The 21,383-nt window shown below is 25.9% G+C and overlaps 1 protein-coding gene across 1 annotated transcript; it reads left to right on the top strand.

The window, feature by feature from the left end:
• Window positions 1–207, top strand: K444DRAFT_717339 (uncharacterized protein; the record flags this gene model as incomplete). The annotated part of the gene is made up of 1 exon (XM_024888403.1): window positions 1–207. One exon carries the CDS (start codon window positions 1–3, stop codon window positions 205–207), a length of 207 nt encoding a protein of 68 aa, XP_024739463.1.
• Window positions 208–21,383: the final 21,176 nt, after the last annotated feature.

Below are 21,383 nucleotides of genomic sequence, written 5' to 3'. Positions count from 1 at the left end.
ATGGCCCTCTCTAGGAAATGCACCTTCCTACTAGCTCATATAGAGCAGGCTAGTTCTTTTTTAGCTATTTCTGTTCGCAATTTGCTTAATACTGCTTTCTATTTAAAGGGAATCAAGGAATTAGTAATCTCTATAGTCTCTCTTTTCTTAAAGAGTAATATTATAGTAAATACTACCTCTGAGTTTAACTCTGATTTTTTGGTTTAAAACGAAGTAATTATAAAGGGAGTACTTCCCTTAGTTAAAAAGATATAAAAAGGAGAACCTTGGTATAAAGTTATTATTTATGGTATACCTATTCGTGAGTTTTTTTTTTTTTTTTTTTTTTTTTTTTCCTTTTAACGTGCTTTATTAGTTTAGAACGTATATAGTACGGCTAGCTAAGCTAGCGTGAGTCTCAGTAGCTTATATTACCAGGCCCAAATTCCAATATAGGTAGTAAATAGTTAGGGACATATCCCTGAAATAAAAACTTAAGGAAATAAAGAAAAAATAAGTATAAATCATAATTTCTCCCCTATTCCCTATTTCCCTTTTCCCTTTTCCCCTATTTCCCTTCTCCTATTTCCTCCCCTATTTCCTCTCCTATTTCCTCCCCTATTTCCTCCCCTATTTTCTCCCTTATTTCCACTTCTTTCACTTCTTCTACTTCTTCCACTTCTTCTACTTCTTCTACTTCTTTCACTTCTTCTACTTCTTCTACTTCTTCCACTTCTTCTATTTCCACGCTTCGCTCAATATACCATTTTCTTGTATATATACTAGTTTCTTTTAAGAATACTAGTATATTTAATATCCCAATTTCCGTATATAATAGTAATCGTAGGTTAAAAGCACTAGCTTCCAAGCTCCCTTTAAATAGACTAAATAGTCTAAGTTATTCCTCCCTATATAGTATATAATATAAAAGGAGGTGCTTTATATTCTTAGTCTTTCCGCATTTGTATTTATTATTAGATATTATATTTAGCCTATATAAATAAGACTTTAAATATCCGTGGCCTAGCTTTAGCTAGAAGAAGGTACTAGCTAGGGGCCTAAAAGTTCCTAAAGATAGGTTTATCTTTCTAGATACTTTCTACGGATATATATTACTATATAATTCTAGCTGGGTTTTTGGTTTAGTATAAGATTCTAAAAATAGTCTATACTCTAGTTTCTTAACTTTATTAATTTTAATCCCTAGGAAAGCAAAGAAGGTTTTTACTAATTCAGGTTCTAATATAGGAGAAGTAGTACCTAGCTTAGCTAGTTCGTCTGCTTCTTTATTCCCTATTATATCTATATGCCCTGGAACCCAGATTAGTTCTATATTAGCTTCTTTAGCTTTAAGGGCCTTAGTAGCTAGTATAGCTCTAATCTATTAACTTTGTCCTGGCTTATTAGAAGGAGTTTTTAATCTTAGTAAACTAGCTTGGTTATTTATAAAGATATTAAAAAGCTTTTTTTTTTTTGCTTTACTACTAGTGTACTTAATAGCCCTAGTAATGCCTTCTAGTTCTCTATTATAGACTATAGTACTAGCTCCTATATTCTGGCTTTCTCTATATTTAGCTATAACCGGAATATAAGGGGTTTCGTGACTATAGACTATGAGTTCTAGGCCTATTCTAAGTCCTTTTTTAGTTTGAGATTTATCTATATATATAGATAGTATAGAGCTATTATTATATAAAGTCTTTAGATAGAAGTTATATAATATAGTAGTCTCTTTCTTTGGCTCTTTTAATATAGTGATTTTATAAGGCACTTCTCTGTCCTAAAGGGCAAAATAAAAGTGTCTTATAGTCTCTAGGTCTTTAGGGTCTATTAGATTACTAATAAAGTCTATTATAGTTTTTACTTGAGACTTTTTGGCCATGCGATTTCGCTTTAGATTAGTATTTAGACTATAAATAGAGTCTATATTAGATTCTACTAGTTCTAAATTACGGGATCTTTAGAAGGACTTCTCGAACTCTAGTCTAATAGGGTATTTTAAACTTAGTTTAAGGATATAGAAGGCATATTAACGTCGACTATGATTTAGCCTTATAATAGGTAGAACTAAAGCTAATTTGACTTTTATAGGAATAATAGGAGCAGTTTTGAATACTCCTAGGGTTTTCCTTAGGGCTAGGTTTTAAATCGCCTGTAAAGGCCGAATTTGAGCTTTACTTTCAGTCTTTTACTATAATATAGAACCATAGTCTATTATACTAGTAATACAGGCTAAATATAGCTATCTAATTATAAAAGGGGATAAGCCATGCGATATATTCATAAGTCTTTATACCCTATAAAAGGCTTGTTTTGCTTTGGAAGCCCTATAGGCTATATATTCCTTAAATCTGAGATTTTCATTAAAATAGATCCCTAGTCATTTAACTACTTTACTAGGGGAAACTAGTTCCCTATTAGGTAGTTTTAGACTAGGCTTATTTTTGGAATTATTAAAATAAATAAGCTCTATTTTATCTATATTAAAGCTAATAGTATTCTTTTTCCCTAAATTGACTATATTCTTTACTTCTTTTTCTAGAGTCTTAATATTTTTCTTTAGACTTTTAGAAGTAGTAGTAAGGAATATATTATCTAAATAGGATCTGAATTTAATATTTACTAACTTAAATAAGTCTCGGATATAGATAAGAAATAGTATAGGAAATATAGGGCTACCTTGTGAAATACTAGTAAGTATAGACCTAAATACTTCAATACTATTATTAAAAGCTAGTCATAATACTCGGTTGTCTAGGAATAATAATACCTATAGAATAAGGCTAGTAAGTAGTAATAAACTAATTATAATCTATAATAGCCTATTCTTGGATACGTGATTAAAGGCGCCTTTAATATCTAGGAAGAGAGTACTAGTTTTTAGCTTATAGGACTTATTTAATTCTACTTTATTTTGTAATAGTAAAGCAGTATTAATAGCTGACTTATAGAGCCTATCTCCTATTTGGGAATAATATAATAGGTTACTAGTCTCGGCTAAATAGCTAAGTCACCTAGCTAGTATTCTCTCAGAAACCTTCCCTAAGTAATTAAGTAGGGAAATAACTCGATATACTTTGGGTAGGAAATAGTTTAGTTTCCCTGATTTCTTTAGAATAAAGCCAGTAGCTTGTTTCCAGACTTTAGGGTAATATTCCTTATTAATAAATAAGGAGTATAGCCTATAAAAGATATCTAGAGAAGCTCTATAAGTATGAACTATAATCTCTTAAGTAACTAAGTCTGGTCCAGGGGTTTTCTCCTTTACCTTAGAAATACAGGCTTATTCTAGCTCTATTTTAGACAAAATAAGCTAGTCCTACTTTGAGCTAGACCTATAGTTTATTAAACTAGTAGGCTTAGTAATAGGAAGTAATAGGAAAAGCATAGTTCTAAAGATATTATATTTCTCTTGGAAAGTCGATTTTAGCTTATTTGAACTATTATCTAAGATACTAGAAATAGGTTAATATATAGTATCTTTAGTATATTTCATAGCTTTAAAAATCGACTAGGGGTCTTTATTCTCTAAGAACTTATTCCAGTATGCTAGCTTAGTACTCTTAATAGTATTAAAATAGGTATTTTTTACATTTTAGAGTTCTTATTTATAAAGAGTATACCCTAAAGCTTTAGACTTACGGCTATAGTATAGTATTAATTTATATAAGGTCTTTAAGTCCTTATTTCACTAGGGTTTAGAATATAGACTAGTAGTAGATTTTGGAATACTATTACTAGCTGCTTTCACTATTCTATTAGTAAAGTCTTCTGCTAATAGGTCTAGTTCATGGTTTCCAGGTATACTAGTAAGTGAAAAGGGCATATTCTCAAGGCTATTAATAAGATAGCTTATAAATTTAGCCCAGTCCGCTTTCTTAGTATTAAATCTAACTGGATTAGAACTAGAGCTATAAGTCGACTTACTAATAGTAAATAGAACCCCGAAGTAATTGGAACCTAAGTCTAATAGTACTTGCCAGTCTTTAATCTTAGTTACTATTTCACTAGTAGTAAAACTTAAGTCTAATACGGAAGAAATAGACATATTAGGTCTATAGAAGATATCTTCCCCTGGTTTATTTAATAGCCTTAAAAAATGGTTCTTTATATAGCTAATTAAATGAACTATATAACTACTTTAAGGTTTAAGGAAATCCCACCAAGAATAATATATATTAAAATTACCTAGTAATAGAGAGCTATTATAGAGAGTAATAGGTAAGATATTCTTTCTTAATATAGTTAATATACTATTAGGATTTTCTGAGTAAATTATATTATAGAAATTAATTAGCTATATTTTTAGTATACCTAGACTTAAGTCTATAATTAAGTAATTAAAATCACTTAGTGAGTTTGAGGCTAGACTAGCTTGCAGTTCGCGAGCTATATAAAATAGGGTTCTAGGCCTCAGGGTACCGTAATTCGGGAGTATTTGGAAATAGCTAGAGTATATAATAAAACAATATTCCCGATTATTATTCCCTGCTATTACCCAAGGCTCCTGGATTACTAGGACTTTAATATCTAGTTCTATAGCTATTTATAAGACGTTTTTAGTAGTAAAGCTATTACAATTCACATTAACTTATAGTACTTTAATATAGCTACTCATTAATAGTAATAGTAGGAATTATAGTAGTAATAGCTTTTTTAATTACTAAGTAAACCTCACATAGCTTAGAACTAGCTAAGTGAGTAGTACTTAAGTAATTAGAGTATTTAGTAGTTATGTGGGGGCATTTTTTACTCTTCTTCTTATAGATAAAGTAAAAATAGTTCTCAGTCACGTGACCCTTACTATATAGTAAGCACTTAGGTTCCTTTTTGCAAATAGAATCTAAGTGCCCGTATCCTGCATACCTAGTATACTATATAGTACTAGAAATAGTATAGTATTTTATTACTTTAGCAGAGATCCCGGCTATAAGAAGTCTATTTTTAATAGCTCTATTAGCTTAAATCTCGGTAGGGAATACCACTACTACTAAACCGGCTTGCTAGAGGCCTGAGTCTCTTTTCTCCTTAGAAGTAGCCTAATAGGGCTGGCTAATAGGCTCTAGTCCCTTATTAAAGGTCTTGATTTCTTCTAGAACTAAGTTTATTTCTTCGGGTATATTAAACTCACGAATAGGTAAACCGTGAATAATAACTTTATACTAAGATTCTTCTTTTTATACGCTTATAACTAAGGGAAGTACCCCTTTTATAATAGCTTAATTTTGAACCAGAAAGTTAGAGTTAAATTCGGGAGTAGTATTAACTATAATATTACTCTTTGAGAAAAGAGAAACTATAAAGATTACTAGTCCCTTAATTCCCTTAGAGCAGAAAGCAGTATTAAGCGAATTGCGAGTTAAAATAGCAGAGAACGAGCTAGCCTGCTCTATATAAGCTAGTAGGAAGGTGCATTTCCTAGAGAGGGCTATAGATCTGGTATTACGAGCACCAGAACCACTAGTATCACGTGCACTGGGTGGTTTATTAGTGCCACGAGTACTACCGCTACTAGTAAGTATACTAGGGCCTTTTCCTCCCTGATTTTTAGACTTAGTATATAATACTAAAGTCTAGTCCTTTTCCGAGTATAATTCCGAGTATATTTGTGGTTCTTGAGTAGCGATTTTAGCCCAAGTAGGCTTTTCGGAGGTAGTTTTAACTTAAGTAGCTAGCTTGGCTTGAGTTCTTGACTAAATTTCGATCCGTTTAGTGGCATTTTTGAGGTTCGCTACCTGTAAAGCTAGTAAAGTACTAGTATAGCGGATACGGCCAAATTCTGTGTATTCCCTAAAGATTTCTACTAAATCTAGTAGTCGAGATTACTAGTCATATGACGGGGTAATAGTAATAGCTTTGACTATTAAGTCCCGGGCTTAATGAATTAGTAATTTAGCTTTATTCGAAGCTTGATTTTGGTATTAGTAGTAGTTTCCGTGGTTTTAGTATTCCTTATTAATATTACTATTAATATTACTCGCGCTAGGGCCACGCTTTAGCCCGTTCTGGAGGCGGCTTAGTCGAGCCGCACTAGCTAAATTAGGCTAAGGAAAAGGGGCTGCGAGTTCGTCTAAAAAGATTAGATTTATAGCTAAATTGAATGCGAATTGAGCTCCCTGGCTAAACCGGGCTAGTGGGGAGCTAGTGGGTAGCTCTAGTTCCTCGCTAGGGCCCTCTGGAAGCTCTCCGAGCTCTTGAAAGTCGATGGGAGGGGGGCTAGAGCCCGGGGGGTCAGGGGGGGCCATTTAGCCTGTTCTAGCTCTACTTATAGTAGGTTCTAGAGCCTGGGGCCAAAGGGCTGAGGTGTATTGAGTGAGTTCTGAAGGTGGGTGAAGTGTGGGTGTGAAAGTAAGGGAAGTAAAAAAAACCGGAAAAAATAATATTGTATTCGTGAGTTTAATATACCCGAAGGAATAAACTTAGTCCTAGAAGAAATCAAGACCTTTAATAAGGGACTAGAGCCTATTAGCTAACCTTACTAGGCTATTTCTAAGGAAAAGAGAGACTCAGGCCTATAAAGAGCCGGCTTAGTAGTAGTAGTATTTCTAACCGAGAACTAAGCTAATAGAGCTATTAAAAATAGACTCCTTATAGCCGGGATTTCTGCTAAAGTAATAAAATACCATACTACTTCTAGTATTATATAGTATTTAAAATATATAAGATACGGGCACTTAGATTCTATTTACAAAAAGAACCCTAAGTATTTATTATATAGAGAGAGTTATATAACTAAGAACTATTTTTGCCCTATTTATAAAAAGAAAGGCAAAAAATACCCTTACTTAATTACTAAATACTCTAATTACTTAAGTACTACTCACTTAGCTAGTTCTAAGCTATATGAGGTCTACTTAGTAATAAAACAAACTACTACCCCTATTATTACTATTAATAAGTAGTTATATTAAAGTACTATAAATTAATATAAATTATAGTAGTTCTATTACTAAGAATGTCTTATAAATAGCTATAGAACTGGATATTAAAGTCCTAGTAATCCAGGAACCCTAGATAATAGCAGGGAATAGTAATCGGGAATATTATTCTATTATATACCCTAGCTATTTCTAAATACTCCCGAATTACGGTATCTTAAGGCCTAGAACTCTATTTTACGTAGCTCGTGAATTACAAGCTAGTCTAGCCCAAAACTCACTAAGTAATCCCGATTACTTAATTATAGACTTAAGTCTAGGTATACTAAAAATGCAGCTAATTAATCTCTATAATATAGTTTATTCAGAAGACCCTAATAGTTTATTAACTATACTAAGAGAGGATATTTTACCTAATACTCTCTATAATAGTACTCTATTATTAGGCGATTTTAATATATATTATTCTTAGTAAGACTTCCTTAAACCTTAAAGCACTTATACTATTTATTTAATTAGCTTAATAGAGAATTACTCTTTAAAGCTATTAAATAAAATAAGGGAAGATACCTTCTATAGACTATATATATCTATTTTTTCTATATTAGACTTAAGTTTTACTACTAGTAGAATTATAACTAAGATTAAAGACTAGCAAGTACTCCCAGACTTAGGTTCTAATTACTTTAGGGTCCTATTTACTATTAGTAAATCATCTTATATTTCTAGTTCTAATCCAGTTAGATTTAATACTAAGAAAGCAGACTAGGCTAAATTTACAAGCTACCTTATTAATAGCCTTGAAAATATGCCCTTTTTACTTAGTAGTATACCTGGAAATCAAGAACTAGATCTATTAGTAGAAGATTTTATAAATAGAATAGTAAAAGCAGCTAGTAATAGTATTCCAAAATCTATTACTAGTCCGTATTTCAAATCCTAGTAAAATAAAGACTTAAAAACCTTATGTAAATTAATACTATATTATAGCCGTAAGTTTAAAGCTTTAGGGTATACTCTCTATAAATAAGAACTCTAAAATACTAGAAATACCTATTTTAATTCTATTAAAAGTACTAAACAAGTATACTAGAATAAGTTCTTAGAGAATAAAGACTCCCAGTCGATTTTTAAAGCTATGAAATATACTAAAGATACTATATATTAACCTATTCCTAGTATCTTAGATAGTAATAGTTTAAATAAGCTAAAATTAACTTTCTAAGAGAAGTATAATATCTTTAGAACTGAGCTTTTCTTACTACCTCCAAATACTAAGCCTATTAGTCTAATAAACTATAGGCCTAGTTTAAAGTAGGACTGGCCTATTTTATCTAAAATAGAGCTAGAATAAGCATGTATTTCTAAGATAAAGGGGAAAACCCCGGGACCAGACTTAATTACTCAAGAGATTATAATTCACGCCTATAGAGCTACTCCAAACATTTTTTATAGGCTATATTTCTTATTTATTAATAAGAAATACTATCCTAAAGTCTAGAAACAAGCTACTAGCTTTATTTTAAAGAAATTAGGAAAACCAAACTATTCCCTACCTAAGGCATATCGAGTTATTTCTTTACTTAATTACTTAGGGAAGGTTTCTGAAAGAATACTAGCTAGGCGACTTAGCTATTTAGCCGAGACTAGTAACCTATTATACTCTTCCCAAATAGGTAATAGGCTCCACAAGTCAGCTATTAATACTGCTTTACTATTATAAAATAAAGTAGAAACTAATAAGTCCTATAAGCTGAAAACTAGTACTCTCTTTCTAGATATTAAAGGTGCCTTTAATCACGTGTCCAAGAATAGGCTATTACAGATTATAATTAGTTTATTACTACTTACTAGCCTTATTCTATGGGTATTATTATTCCTAGATAACCGGGTACTATAACTAGCTTTTAATAATAATATTAAAGTATTTAAGTCTATACTTACTAGCATTTCATAAGATAGCCCTATATTACCTATACTATTCTTGATTTATATCCGAGATTTATTTAAGTCTAGAAATATTAATATTAATCCCTACTTCTATTTAGATAATATATTCCTTACTACTGCTTCTAAAAGTCTAAAAAAGAATATTAAGACCTTAGAGCGGGAAGTAAAGGATATTTTCGAACTAGAGAAAAAAAATACTATTAGCTTTAATTTAGATAAAACAGATCTAATTCATTTTAATAATTCCAAAAATAAGCCTAATTTAACTCTTTTAAATAGGAACCTAGTTTTTCCTAGTAAAGTAGTTAAATGGCTAGGAATGTATTTCGACGAAAATCTCAGATTTAAGGAACATATAGCCTATAGGGCTTCTAAAGCAAAACAAGCCTTTTATAGGGTACAGAGACTTATGAATATATCGCGCGGTTTATCTCCTTTTATAATTAGACAGCTATATTTAGCCTATATTACTAGTATAATAGACTATAGTTCTATACTATAGTAGAAGACAGAAAGCAAAGCTCAAATTCGGCCTTTATAAGCCATTCAGAACCTAGCCCTAAGGAAAGCCTTAGGAGTCTTTAAAACTGCTCCTATTATCCCTATAGAGGTCGAATCAGCTTTAGTTCTACCTATTATAAGGCTAAACTATAGTCGTCATTAATATGCCTTCCGTATCCTGAAATTAAGTCTAAAACACCCTATTAGACTAAAGTTCGAGAAGTCCTTCCAAAGATCTAGGGATTTAGAAGAAATAGAATCAGATATAAATTCTATTTATAATCTAAATACCGATCTAAAGCAAGATCACATGACTAAAATGTCTCAAATTGAAATTATAGTTAATTCTATAAGAGACCTTATAGACCCTAAAGATTTAGAGACTATAAGGCACTTTTACTTTATCCCTTGGGACAAAGAAATACCTTATAAAATTACTATATCCAGATAGCCAAAGGAAGAGACTACTATATTACATAATCTCTACTTAAAGACTTTATATAATAATAGCTCCGTACTATCTATATATATAAATAGATCTTAAACTGAAAAAGGAACGGGAATAGGCCTAGGGCTCGCAGTCTATAATTATGAAACTTCTTATATTCCGGTTATAGCTAAATATAAAGAAAGCCGAAATATAGGAGCTAGTACTATAGTCTATAATAGAGAACTAGAAGGCATTACTATGGCTATTAAATACGCTAGTAGTATAGTAAAGAAAGGAGAGCTTTTTAATATCTATATAGATAACTAAGCTAGTTTACTATAATTAAAAACTCCTTCTAATAAACCAGGCCAAAGCTAACAGATTAGAGCTATATTAGCTACTAAGGCCCTTAAAGCTAAAGGGGCTAATATAGAACTAATCTGGGTTCCAGGGCATATAGATATAGTAGGGAACAAAGAAGCAGACAAACTAGCCAAAATAGGTACTACTATTACTATATTAAACCCTGAATTAGTAAAAACCTCCTTTACTTTCTTAGGAGTTGAAATTAATAAAGTTAAGAAACTAGAGTATAGACTACTTCTAGAATCTTATACTAAACCAAAAACCCAGCTAGAATTATATAGTAATATATATCCGTGGAAAGTATCCAAAAAGATAAACCTACTTTTAGGAATACTTAGGCCCCTAGCTAGTGCCTTCTTCTAATTAAAGCTAGGCCATGGATATTTAAAGTCCTATTTATATAGGCTAAATATAGTATCTAATAATAAATACAAATACGGGAAGACTAAGAATACAAAGCACCTTCTTTTATATTATACGCTATATAAAGAAGAGCGAAATAGACTATTTAGTTAATTTAAAGAAAGCTTAGAGGCTAGTGCTTTTAATTTACGGCTACTTCTATATACGGAAATCGGAATAGTAAACATACTAATATTCTTAAAAGAAACTAGTATATATATAAGGAAATGGCATACTAACCAAAGAAAGGAAGTAGAAATAGTAGAAAAAGAATAGAGAAAAAAGGAGATTTAGAGATAAAGGGAATTTAAGAAATAAAGAAGATTTAGGGAATAAGGAAGGAAACTCGATTTATATTTATTTTATTTATTTCCTTACTATTACTATTTCCGGGATATATCCCCAACTATTTATTACACCTATATTGGATTTTGGGCCTGTATATTAGCTACTAAGACACACGCTAGCTAGCTAGCCGTGCTATATAGTTCTAAACTAATAAAGCACATTAAAAGGAAAAAAAAAAAAAAAAAAAAAAAAAAAAAAAAAAGTACTAGTAAAAGTAATTATTTCTTAGTACTAGATACTATAATAACTCTTAAACTATAATTAAGAAAGAAATATAATTTCGAAAAGTACTAATAAAGTTTAATATATAATCTATATTAGAAATTAGATCTCTATTTAAGATAGTATTTGTATTTCTTATATATTGGGTTATTAGATAAGAATAATTATTTCTATTTAGTAAGATATGGTTTCCTATTTATATTAATTAATACGGGATTACTATTAAGCTTATTATTACTATAATTACTATTATAGCTCTCTAATTTATCCTAACTTGATTCTAGAAATAAATTATAAATAGCTAGCTTTAAGCTTTTATTCTTATTAAATAAATAAATATTATTAACTTTTTCAGATATTAGTATTACTATTATATTTTCTTTTATTTCCTACTATATTTGCTTATTATTTTTATTATTATTATTATAGATTCAATTATTCTATTTCTCTTTTTCTTATTACTATCTTTCCTTTTTATTAAAAATATCGGAATTTAGTATAGAATATACTAGCTTATACTTGTCTATTATATTTTAAACTATAGAAAGATAATTAGAAGAGTAATTATAAAAATAAGTAGAAGGGAATAATATAGCCTTAGATTTAATATAGGCTATATATTAATTTATTATACTAGTATAATTATATAATAGTTTATTTAAAATACTAGAAATAGAAGATATATAATAGTATATAGAATTAAATATTAAAGAATTAGATTTAGAATACTATAAATATTTTACTATTTTAAATAAGTTATTAATATTATATTATATATTAGAATTAGAAGATACCGGAATTATTAAATAAATAATAGTTTCTAGACTATTAAAAAGATTCTTATTTACTATTATACTTTTAGTATAAAGACTACTATTATTAACTTTAGCTTTAGAGGCTTTTAAGTTATTATTATCTAGTAATATAATTAGATTTCCTATATTATATTAGAAAAACTATTTATCTGTTTCTATAATAGAAAATAAAAATTATATTTACCTGAAATATTACTTGGATTATTATCTAGTACTAACCTATTATTATTAAAAGAGCTATCTTTCTTATTTGAAATTCTATTTCTAATTTCGAATATTATATTATTTAAAAACTAGTTCTTTATTATAAAACTCTCTTTCTATAATATAGTATATAATAGTTATTTAATAGAGGAAAGATCGAAATTATTATTATTATTATTATAATTAGTAATTATACTATTTCTTACTTTTAGATATCTAAAATTAGTTATAATTATTATTAATTAAATATCTCGATTTTAGAACTTATTTCGAATTTTAAGATTATTATTTTTATAGTTATTAGTTATTACTAATTATAGTATATTAAGTTTTATATTATTTAAACTAATATACTAGAGCTTATTAAAAATACTAATTATAGTAGCTTATTACTTTTTTGAAATATAAAGTAATTAGTATATAAATATATAGTTTAAAGGCTAAAATAACTATTTTAAATATATAGAAATATTTGAAAGTATTTAAGAAATTTTCTATTTATTATTAGCTATAGAAACTAGATTATAGAAAGATAATAAATAAAAAGAAACCAGAACTTATATAGCTATTTTATATTATTTTTAAGAATAGAAATACTTTCTATAGTCTATTATATATTTCTAATATATTATTCTCTTTCCTTTTTTAATATATCTATAATTAAAAATATCTTAGTATTAATACTACTCTTTATATATATAAAGATTTACTATAGCTACTAGTATCTAAGACCTTGAATTCTATATTCTTATATTAGAAGATACCTATTATTCTTCTATAATTACTATTTTTATTTTACTATCTACTATAATTAACTAATCTTAATATTTTTTCTCAATTATTAATAAGACTATAAAAAGCTAGATAAGAAGGCAGAAGTAGTTAAAGGAAAAAAGAAGTTATATATTTTCGGATATTAATTTTATTTATTTATTTAAAGGCTTTAGATAACCTCATATATTATAGATATTTTTTATTAGTATTTTAGCTATTATAATCTAATTAATATATCTTTAATAAATATAAGTAATATTCTATTAGAATTCTATATAATCTTTTTATTTTAAATTAACTCAAATCTATATAATTAAATAAATACGAAATATATTATAGTATAAAGAAATTTATAAGAAGCTGCCTATATATTATTTACTTATAGTATAGCTAGATAGAAGACCAGACTATATTATTATAAGATATTATTATATTATAAGAAATGGTTATAATATAATAATAAGATAGATTATAAGAATATTAGAATATAGAAAGCTTATAACTTAGCTAGTATAAAGTAGCTTATAAGGCGATTTATAATATTATAGCTATTTAGCTACTTAATAGTATTAAAGTAATAGAGGAAATTATAAATTCTAGTTAAAACTATTTTATATCTTATTAGTATTATTTTCTTAGCTATAATATAGCTAATTAGAGAAGTCTAGTTAAAAAGAATAGAATCTAAATAGAAGGGCTAAATATATATAAAAAGTAAATACTAAGTATTATAAGATAGAGGTTATTAGATTATTAGAAAGAAAGAAAAAAGAAAAAGAAATAAAGAATAGAATTATAAGATTTTTATATTCTATAAAAGTAGTAGCTGGCCTATATATATACTTTATCTAATATAGGAGTTATAGTTTCCTAATATAGGCTTACTATCTAATTATTTACTAAAATATATTTAAAGCTTACTAAAATTATAATAAGAATTTTATATTTTATTAGAATTAGAATATAGCTTTTTTAAATAAAAATATAACTTTAAAAACTAATAATATTAATTTGAATTATTCTTATTTATATAAGAATTAGTTAGAATAAAAGTATTACTAGTAAATCTATTAGAAATATAAATAATTTTAAGATTTTTTAAAAAATATAAATTAGTATTTCCTTATAGCTTATTTTTAATCTAAACTAGCTAGTTATTAAAAATAATATAATTTCTAATAAAGAAAATTAGATCTAGAAGCTTAGTAATTCTAATATTTCTATAAAAAAAAAAGTATAAAATATAAGAAATTCTAAATAGAAATAAATTCTAAATAATTTGGAATTCTTTTTAAAAGAAATTTCAAATAGATAGAACTATAGAAATAATAGAAATAAATAAAATAAAAGTAATTAGAATTATTATAAACCGATTTATTATAGTTATATAATATTTAATATTATTTTTAAGCTTAGTATTATAAACCTTAATATTCTCGAAAAGGCTTTTAGTATTTCTATAGCTTATTTTATATAAAATAGCTTTTTTAAGATTTTCCTAATAGCTAATAATAATTAAATTAATATCTAAAAATAAATAATTAGTTTTTTTTAGTTTATTTATATAATTATTTAATAATAATAAACTAATTAGTATATAGAAGCTTTTTAATAAAAGAAAAAGCCTTTTTTTTAATAAATTTATTTAAAAAACCTCTAAAAATATTAATAGAATATTTAATTTAAAAAGAGCTACTAATAGAATAATTTAAACTAATAAAAGTTTTAGAAAAAATTAATATTATTTAGAATTATATAATATTCTAAAAATTTAACTTATTATATTTTCTTTAATAATCTTATTATTAGTATATATATAAGGCCTATAAAATTATAAAATAAAGCTTAAGAATAATAATTAAATTATTAGCTTATAAATATCTATTATTCTAGAACTTAATTAAAAAATAGTCTTTATTTAAGATTTTTTAATTTTCGGGGTTTTAAAAAAGTTTCTAATATATTACTATTATATATTTATAAAAATATAAATATTTAATTTCTTTAAGGGTTTTAAAGTTTTTTACTTTTATTATTTTAAAGTCTATTACTTATATTTCTAAGATTATATTATCTTAATAATATTTATATTTCTAATAATTCTAAATTAGTTTATTTAAAATTCTTTATAGAATTAAAAGAAATAAGCTTTAAATATTATTACAAATGTAATATTTAGAGCTTAAAAAGCAAAATAAAGGATTTCTTATAAAAATAATTTAAAGCTAAAGAAAAAAAAACTAGAATATAAAAGGCTATAAAAAAATATTTTATAATATTCTAGTTTTAAAAAGGCTTAGTTTTCTAAATATCTCTAGTATATTTCAAATATATTTCTTTAATAAAGCGGTTATATTATATATATTTAAGAAATATCTGGAAATTATAATATAAGCTATTAAATCTTTAGAAACTAATATTAAAGTATTTAATAAATATATTTAATAATAAATTAAAATTATTATTAAATAACTAAAATTTATAAAGCTAATAAAAGAATTCTTATATTTAATTCTTTTTATAAATACTTTATTTATAAATTAAATATATTCTAGTTCTAGTAAATAAAACTAGATATATTAATATTATTTACTAGTTTTTTATTAAATATAAGAGAATTACTAGAAGTATTTTGGTTTTAGAATTATATAATATAGCTTATAGTTTTAATATAAGTATTTTTATTAAATTAATAATTAATAAAGTATTAGAAATAGAACTTTTATTAGTTATTTATATAAATTCGAAATTATTATATAAATATTTTATTAAATTAGATATTACTCGAAATAAATATCTAATAATTAATATAATATATTTTTATTAGATATATAAATAATAAGAAATTATAGAAATTAAATAAATTAAGAAAAAATTAAAGTTATTAAATATCTTTAAATATTTAATTAATATAAATAAAATATAATTAGATATAGAAAAATAAATAAAATATAAATAAAATAAGAAATGGATATATAAAATAAAAATAAATAAATATATAAAATAAGAGAATATTATAAAAATGAAAATTAAATATAAAAGGCTATAGCTTTTAATATATAACTAAAACCTTAAAAAGTAATATAAATATATAAAGTATTTAAGAAATCTAATATTGGGCCAAATTAGAGAATTTATATATAATTAGAAAAAAGTATTATTTTTTATATTTTTAAAAAGGTTCTAATATTAATTAATATAACTATTTCTTTAAAAGTTATATATATAATTATAGAACTCGAAAAATGAAATATAAATAATAAAATATAAAATACGAAATATAATTATATAATCTTATATTTTATAAATAACTTAATTAGTAAACTAAACTTTATTAAGCTTAATAGATTTAGGAATTATATATTAATATTATAATATTATAATTCTTATTTCTAAAAAAAAACTTTATTAATTTTAATATATTTATATTTTATATATATTATTAATAAACTAATATTTATATTTTATTATTTATATTTTATTATTTATATTTTATTATTATATTTATATTTATATTTTATTATTTATATTTTATTATTTATATTTTATTACTTATATTTTATTACTTATATTTTATTATTTCAGGTTTATTATTTTCTAAATATATTTAAAATATATTTAAAATATATTAAAAATATATAAAAAGCTAAGCTTTTTATAAATTAATATATTATAATATATATATATTTTTATAGCTTTTTATATTCTAGTTTTCTTTTTTTTAGCTTTAAATTATTTTTATAAAGAATCTTTTATTTTGCTTTTTAAATTCTAAATATTATATTTATTTATTTATTTTTATTTTTTTATTTTAATATACTTTATTAGTTTAGAACTATATAGCATGGCTAGCTAGCTAGCGTGTGTCTTAGTAGCTAATATATAGGCCCAAAATCCAATATAGGTATAATAAATAGTTGGGGACGTATCCCTAGAATAAAAACTTAAGGAAATAAAGAAAATGAGTATAAATCGCAAATCCTCTCCTATTCTCTATTTCCCTTTTCTTCTATTTCCCTTCTCCTATTTCCTCTCCTATTTCCTCCCCTATTTCCTCCCCTATTTCCTCTTTTATTTCCACTTCCTCTACTTTCACGCTTCGCTCAATATGCCATTTTCTTATATATATACTAGTTTCTTTTAAGAATACTAGTATATTTAATATCCCAATTTCCGTGTGTAATAGTAACTATAGGTTAAAAGCACTAGCTTCCAGGCTCTCTTTAAATAGACTAAATAGTCTAAAACGTTCCTCCCTATATAATATATAATATAGAAGGAAGTGCTTTGTATTCTCAGTTTTGCTATATTTGTATTTGTTATTAGATACTATTTTTAGCCTATATAAATAGGACTTTAAATATCCGTGGCCTAGCTTTAGCTAGAAGAATGTACTAGCTATAGGCCTAAGTATTTCTATAGGTAGGTTTATTTTTCTGGATACTTTTCACGGATATATATTATTATATGATTCTAGCTAGGTTTTCGGTTTAGTATAAGATTCTAAAAGTAGTCTATACTCTAGTTTCTTAACTTTATTAATTTTAATTCCTAGGAAAGTAAAGGAGGTTTTTACTAATTTAGGTTCTAATATAGGAGAAGTAGTGCCTAGCTTAGCTAGTATGTCTGCTTCTTTATTCCCTATTATGTCCGTATGCCCTGGAACCTAGATTAGTTCTATATTAGCTCCTTTAGCTTTAAGGGCCTTAGTAGCTAATATAGCTCTAATCTATTAACTTTGACTGGGCTTATTAGAAGGAGTTTTTTAGTCTTAGTAAACTAGCTTGGTTATTTATATAGATATTAAAAAGCTCTTCTCTCTTTACTTTACTACTAGCGTATTTAATAGCCCTAGTAACGCCTTCTAGTTCTCTGTTATAGACTATAGTACTAGCTCCTATATTCTGGCTTTCTCTATATTTAGCTATAACCGGAATATAAGAAGTTTCGTGACTATAAACCACGAGCCCTAGGCCTACTTTGATTTCTTTTTTAGTTTGAGATTTATCTGTATATATAGATAGTATGGAGCTATTATTATATAAAGTCTTTAGGTAGAAATTATATAATATAGTAGTTTCTTCCTTTGGCTCTTTTAATATAGTAATTTTATAAGGCACTTCTTTATTTCAGGGAGCGAAATAGAAGTGTCTTATAGTCTCTAGATTTCTAGGGTCTACTAGATTACTAATAGAATTTATTATAGTTTCTATTTGAGACTTTTTAGCCAAGCAATCTCGCTTTAGATTAGTATTTAGATTATAAATAGAGTCTATATTAGATTCTATTACTTCTAAATCTCTAGATCTTTGGAAGGACTTCTCGAACTCTAGTCTAATAGGGTGTTTTAGACTTAGTTTAAGGATACGGAAGGTATATTAACGTCGACTATGGTTTAGCCTTATAATAGGTGGAACTAAAGCTGATTTGACCTCTATAGGAATAATAGGAGCAGTTTTGAATACTTCTAGGGTTTTTCTTAAGGCTAGGTTTTGAATCGCCTATAAAGGCCAAATTTGAGCTTTGCTTTTAGTCTTTTATTATAGTATAGAACCATAGTCTATTATACTAGTAATACAGGCTAAATATAGCTGTCTAATTATAAAAGGAGATAAGCCACGTGATATATTCGTAAGTCTTTATATCTTATAAAAGGCTTGTTTTGCTTTGGATGCCCTATAGGCTATATGTTCCTTAAATCTGAGATTTTTATCGAAATAGATTCCTAGCTATTTGACTACTTTACTAGGGGAAACTAGTTCCTTATTAGGTAGTTTTAGACTAGGCTTATTTTTGGAATTATTAAAATAAATAAGCTCTGTTTTATTTATATTAAAGCTAATAGTATTCTTTTTCCCTAAGTTAACTATATCCTTTACTTCCCGTTCTAGGGTCTTTATATTCTTTTTAAGACTTTTAGAAGTAGTAGTAAGGGATATATTATTATTATATTTAAATAATTAAATAATTATTTATATATTACTTTCTTTAATAATATAAGTTATTATATATTAAATAAAAAATACTAGAACCTTTTTATATAGTATACTACTATATATAGTATTTTATATTTAAAATAAAATCTACTTTAATTAATAATTACTTTAATTATTAAATTCCAAAATTAAAGTAGTAACTAAGAGATTTAAAAAGTCTTTAACTTAAGAATTATTATTCTATAAAGACTTAAATTTTTATATTAAATAGTTAACTAATAACTATAAATTATAAAAATTAAACTAGCCTTATTAGGCTATTTTATCTCTTATCTAAGAGAGCCCTCTTATAAGTGGCTAAAATCTCTTAGTAAGTTCTTAGCTAATTAAGAACGTAATTTCTTAGTAAGCTCTTAGCTAATTAAGAATATGATTTCTTAGTAAGCTCTTAGCTAATTAAGAATGTAACTTGGATTTGGAACTAAGAATTCGGTTCGTAAGATCGGGACATCTATTAAGCCATAATTATGATTTAATGAGACATTTATTTAGCCGTCTTATAATTTGATTTCTAATAATTAGTGGATTTATAGGCCGTACTTATTATAATTAATAGAGTTATAAGTTATTCTCGTGGTTTGGTATAGCTAGATTTTATTATTTAAATAGCTAGATTTCCCCTCTTAGAACCAGAAAATCAAGTACTCGAATAGTACTTCAGAATTACTTTACTCCTTACTTTATAATCTTAAACTATTACTTTACTTTACTCTTTAAGACTTTAGTCTTTAAGACCTTACCTTCTTATCGATTCCGACTATTCCGATATTTACTAATAGAATAATAGAAGTAGCTAGTAATAGTATTCCAAAATCTACTACTAGTCCATATTCTAAACCCTAGTAAAATTGTCGGAATAGTCGGAATTAATAAGGAGGTAAGGTCTTAAAGACTAAAGTCTTAAAGAGTAAAGTAAAGTAATGGTTTAAGATTATAAAGTAAGGAGTAAAGTAATTCTGAAGTGCTATTCGAGTGCTTGATTTTCTGGTTCTAAGGGGGGAAATCTAGCTACTTAAATAATAAAATCTAGCTATACCAAACTACGAGAATGACTCATAACTCTATTAATTATAATAAGTATGGCCTATAAATCCACCGATTATTAGAAATCAAATTATAAGATGGCTAAATAAATGTCCTATTAAATCGTAATTATGGCTTAATAGATATCCCGATCTTATGAACCGAATTCTTAGTTCCAAATCCAAGTTATATTCTTAATTAGCTAAGAGCTTACTAAGAAATTACGTTCTTAATTAGCTAAGAACTTACTAAGAGATTTTAGCCACTTATAAGAGGGCTCTCTTAGATAAGAGATAAAATAGCCTAATAAGGCTAGTTTAATTTTTATAATTTATAGTTATTAGTTAACTATTTAATATAAAAATTTAAGTCTTTATAGAATAATAATTCTTAAGTTAAAGACTTTTTAAATCTCTTAGTTACTACTTTAATTTTGGAATTTAATAATTAAAGTAATTATTAATTAAAGTAGATTTTATTTTAAATATAAAATACTATATATAGTAGTATACTATATAAAAAGGTTCTAGTATTTTTTATTTAATATATAATAACTTATATTATTAAAGAAAGTAATATATAAATAATTATTTAATTATTTAAATATAATAGTAAAGTCTTTTGCTAATAGGTCTAGTTCATGATTTCCAGGTATACTAGTAAGTAGAAAGGGCATATTCTCAAGGCTATTAATAAGGTAGCTTGTAAATTTAGCCCAGTTCGCTTTCTTAGTATTAAATCTGACTGGATTAGAACTAGAGCTATAAGTCGACTTACTAATAGTAAATAGAACCCCGAAGTAATTAGAACCTAAGTCTGGTAGTACTTGCTAGTCTTTAATCTTAGTTACTATTTCACTAGTAGTAAAACTTAAGTCTAATATGGAAGGAATGGACATATTAGGTCTATAGAAGATATTTTCCCCTGGTTTATTTAATAGCCTTAGAGAATAGTTCTTTATATAGCTAATTAAATGAACTATATAATTGTTTTAAGGTTTAAGGGAATCCTACTAAGAATAATATATATTAAAATCACCTAGTAATAGAGAGCTATTATAGAGAGTAGTAAGTAAAATGCTCTTTCTTAATATAGTTAATATATTATTAGGGTCTTCTGGGTAAATTGCATTATAGAAATTAATTAGCTATATTTTTAGTATACCTAGACTTAAGTTTATAATTAAGTAATTAGGATTACTTAGTGAGTTTGAGGCTAGACTAGCTTGTAGTTCGCGAGTTATATAAAATAGGGTTCTAGGCTTTAGGGTATTATAATTCGGGAGTATTTGGAAATAGCTAGAGTATATAATGGAATGATATTTCCGATTATTATTATCCCTTATTATTACTTATAGTTCTTGGATTACTAGAACTTTAATATCTAGTTCTATAGCTATTTATAAGACGTTTTTAGTAGTAGAGCTATTATGATTCATATTAATTTATAGTACTTTGACGTAGCTACTTATTAATAGTAATAGTAGGAATTATAG

Source organism: Hyaloscypha bicolor (genome assembly GCF_002865645.1).
Source record: "Hyaloscypha bicolor E unplaced genomic scaffold K444scaffold_53, whole genome shotgun sequence".
Lineage (NCBI taxonomy): Eukaryota > Fungi > Ascomycota > Leotiomycetes > Helotiales > Hyaloscyphaceae > Hyaloscypha > Hyaloscypha bicolor.
Note: the sequence above shows the minus strand (reverse complement) of the source record. Positions and strands in the feature narration are given on the sequence as shown.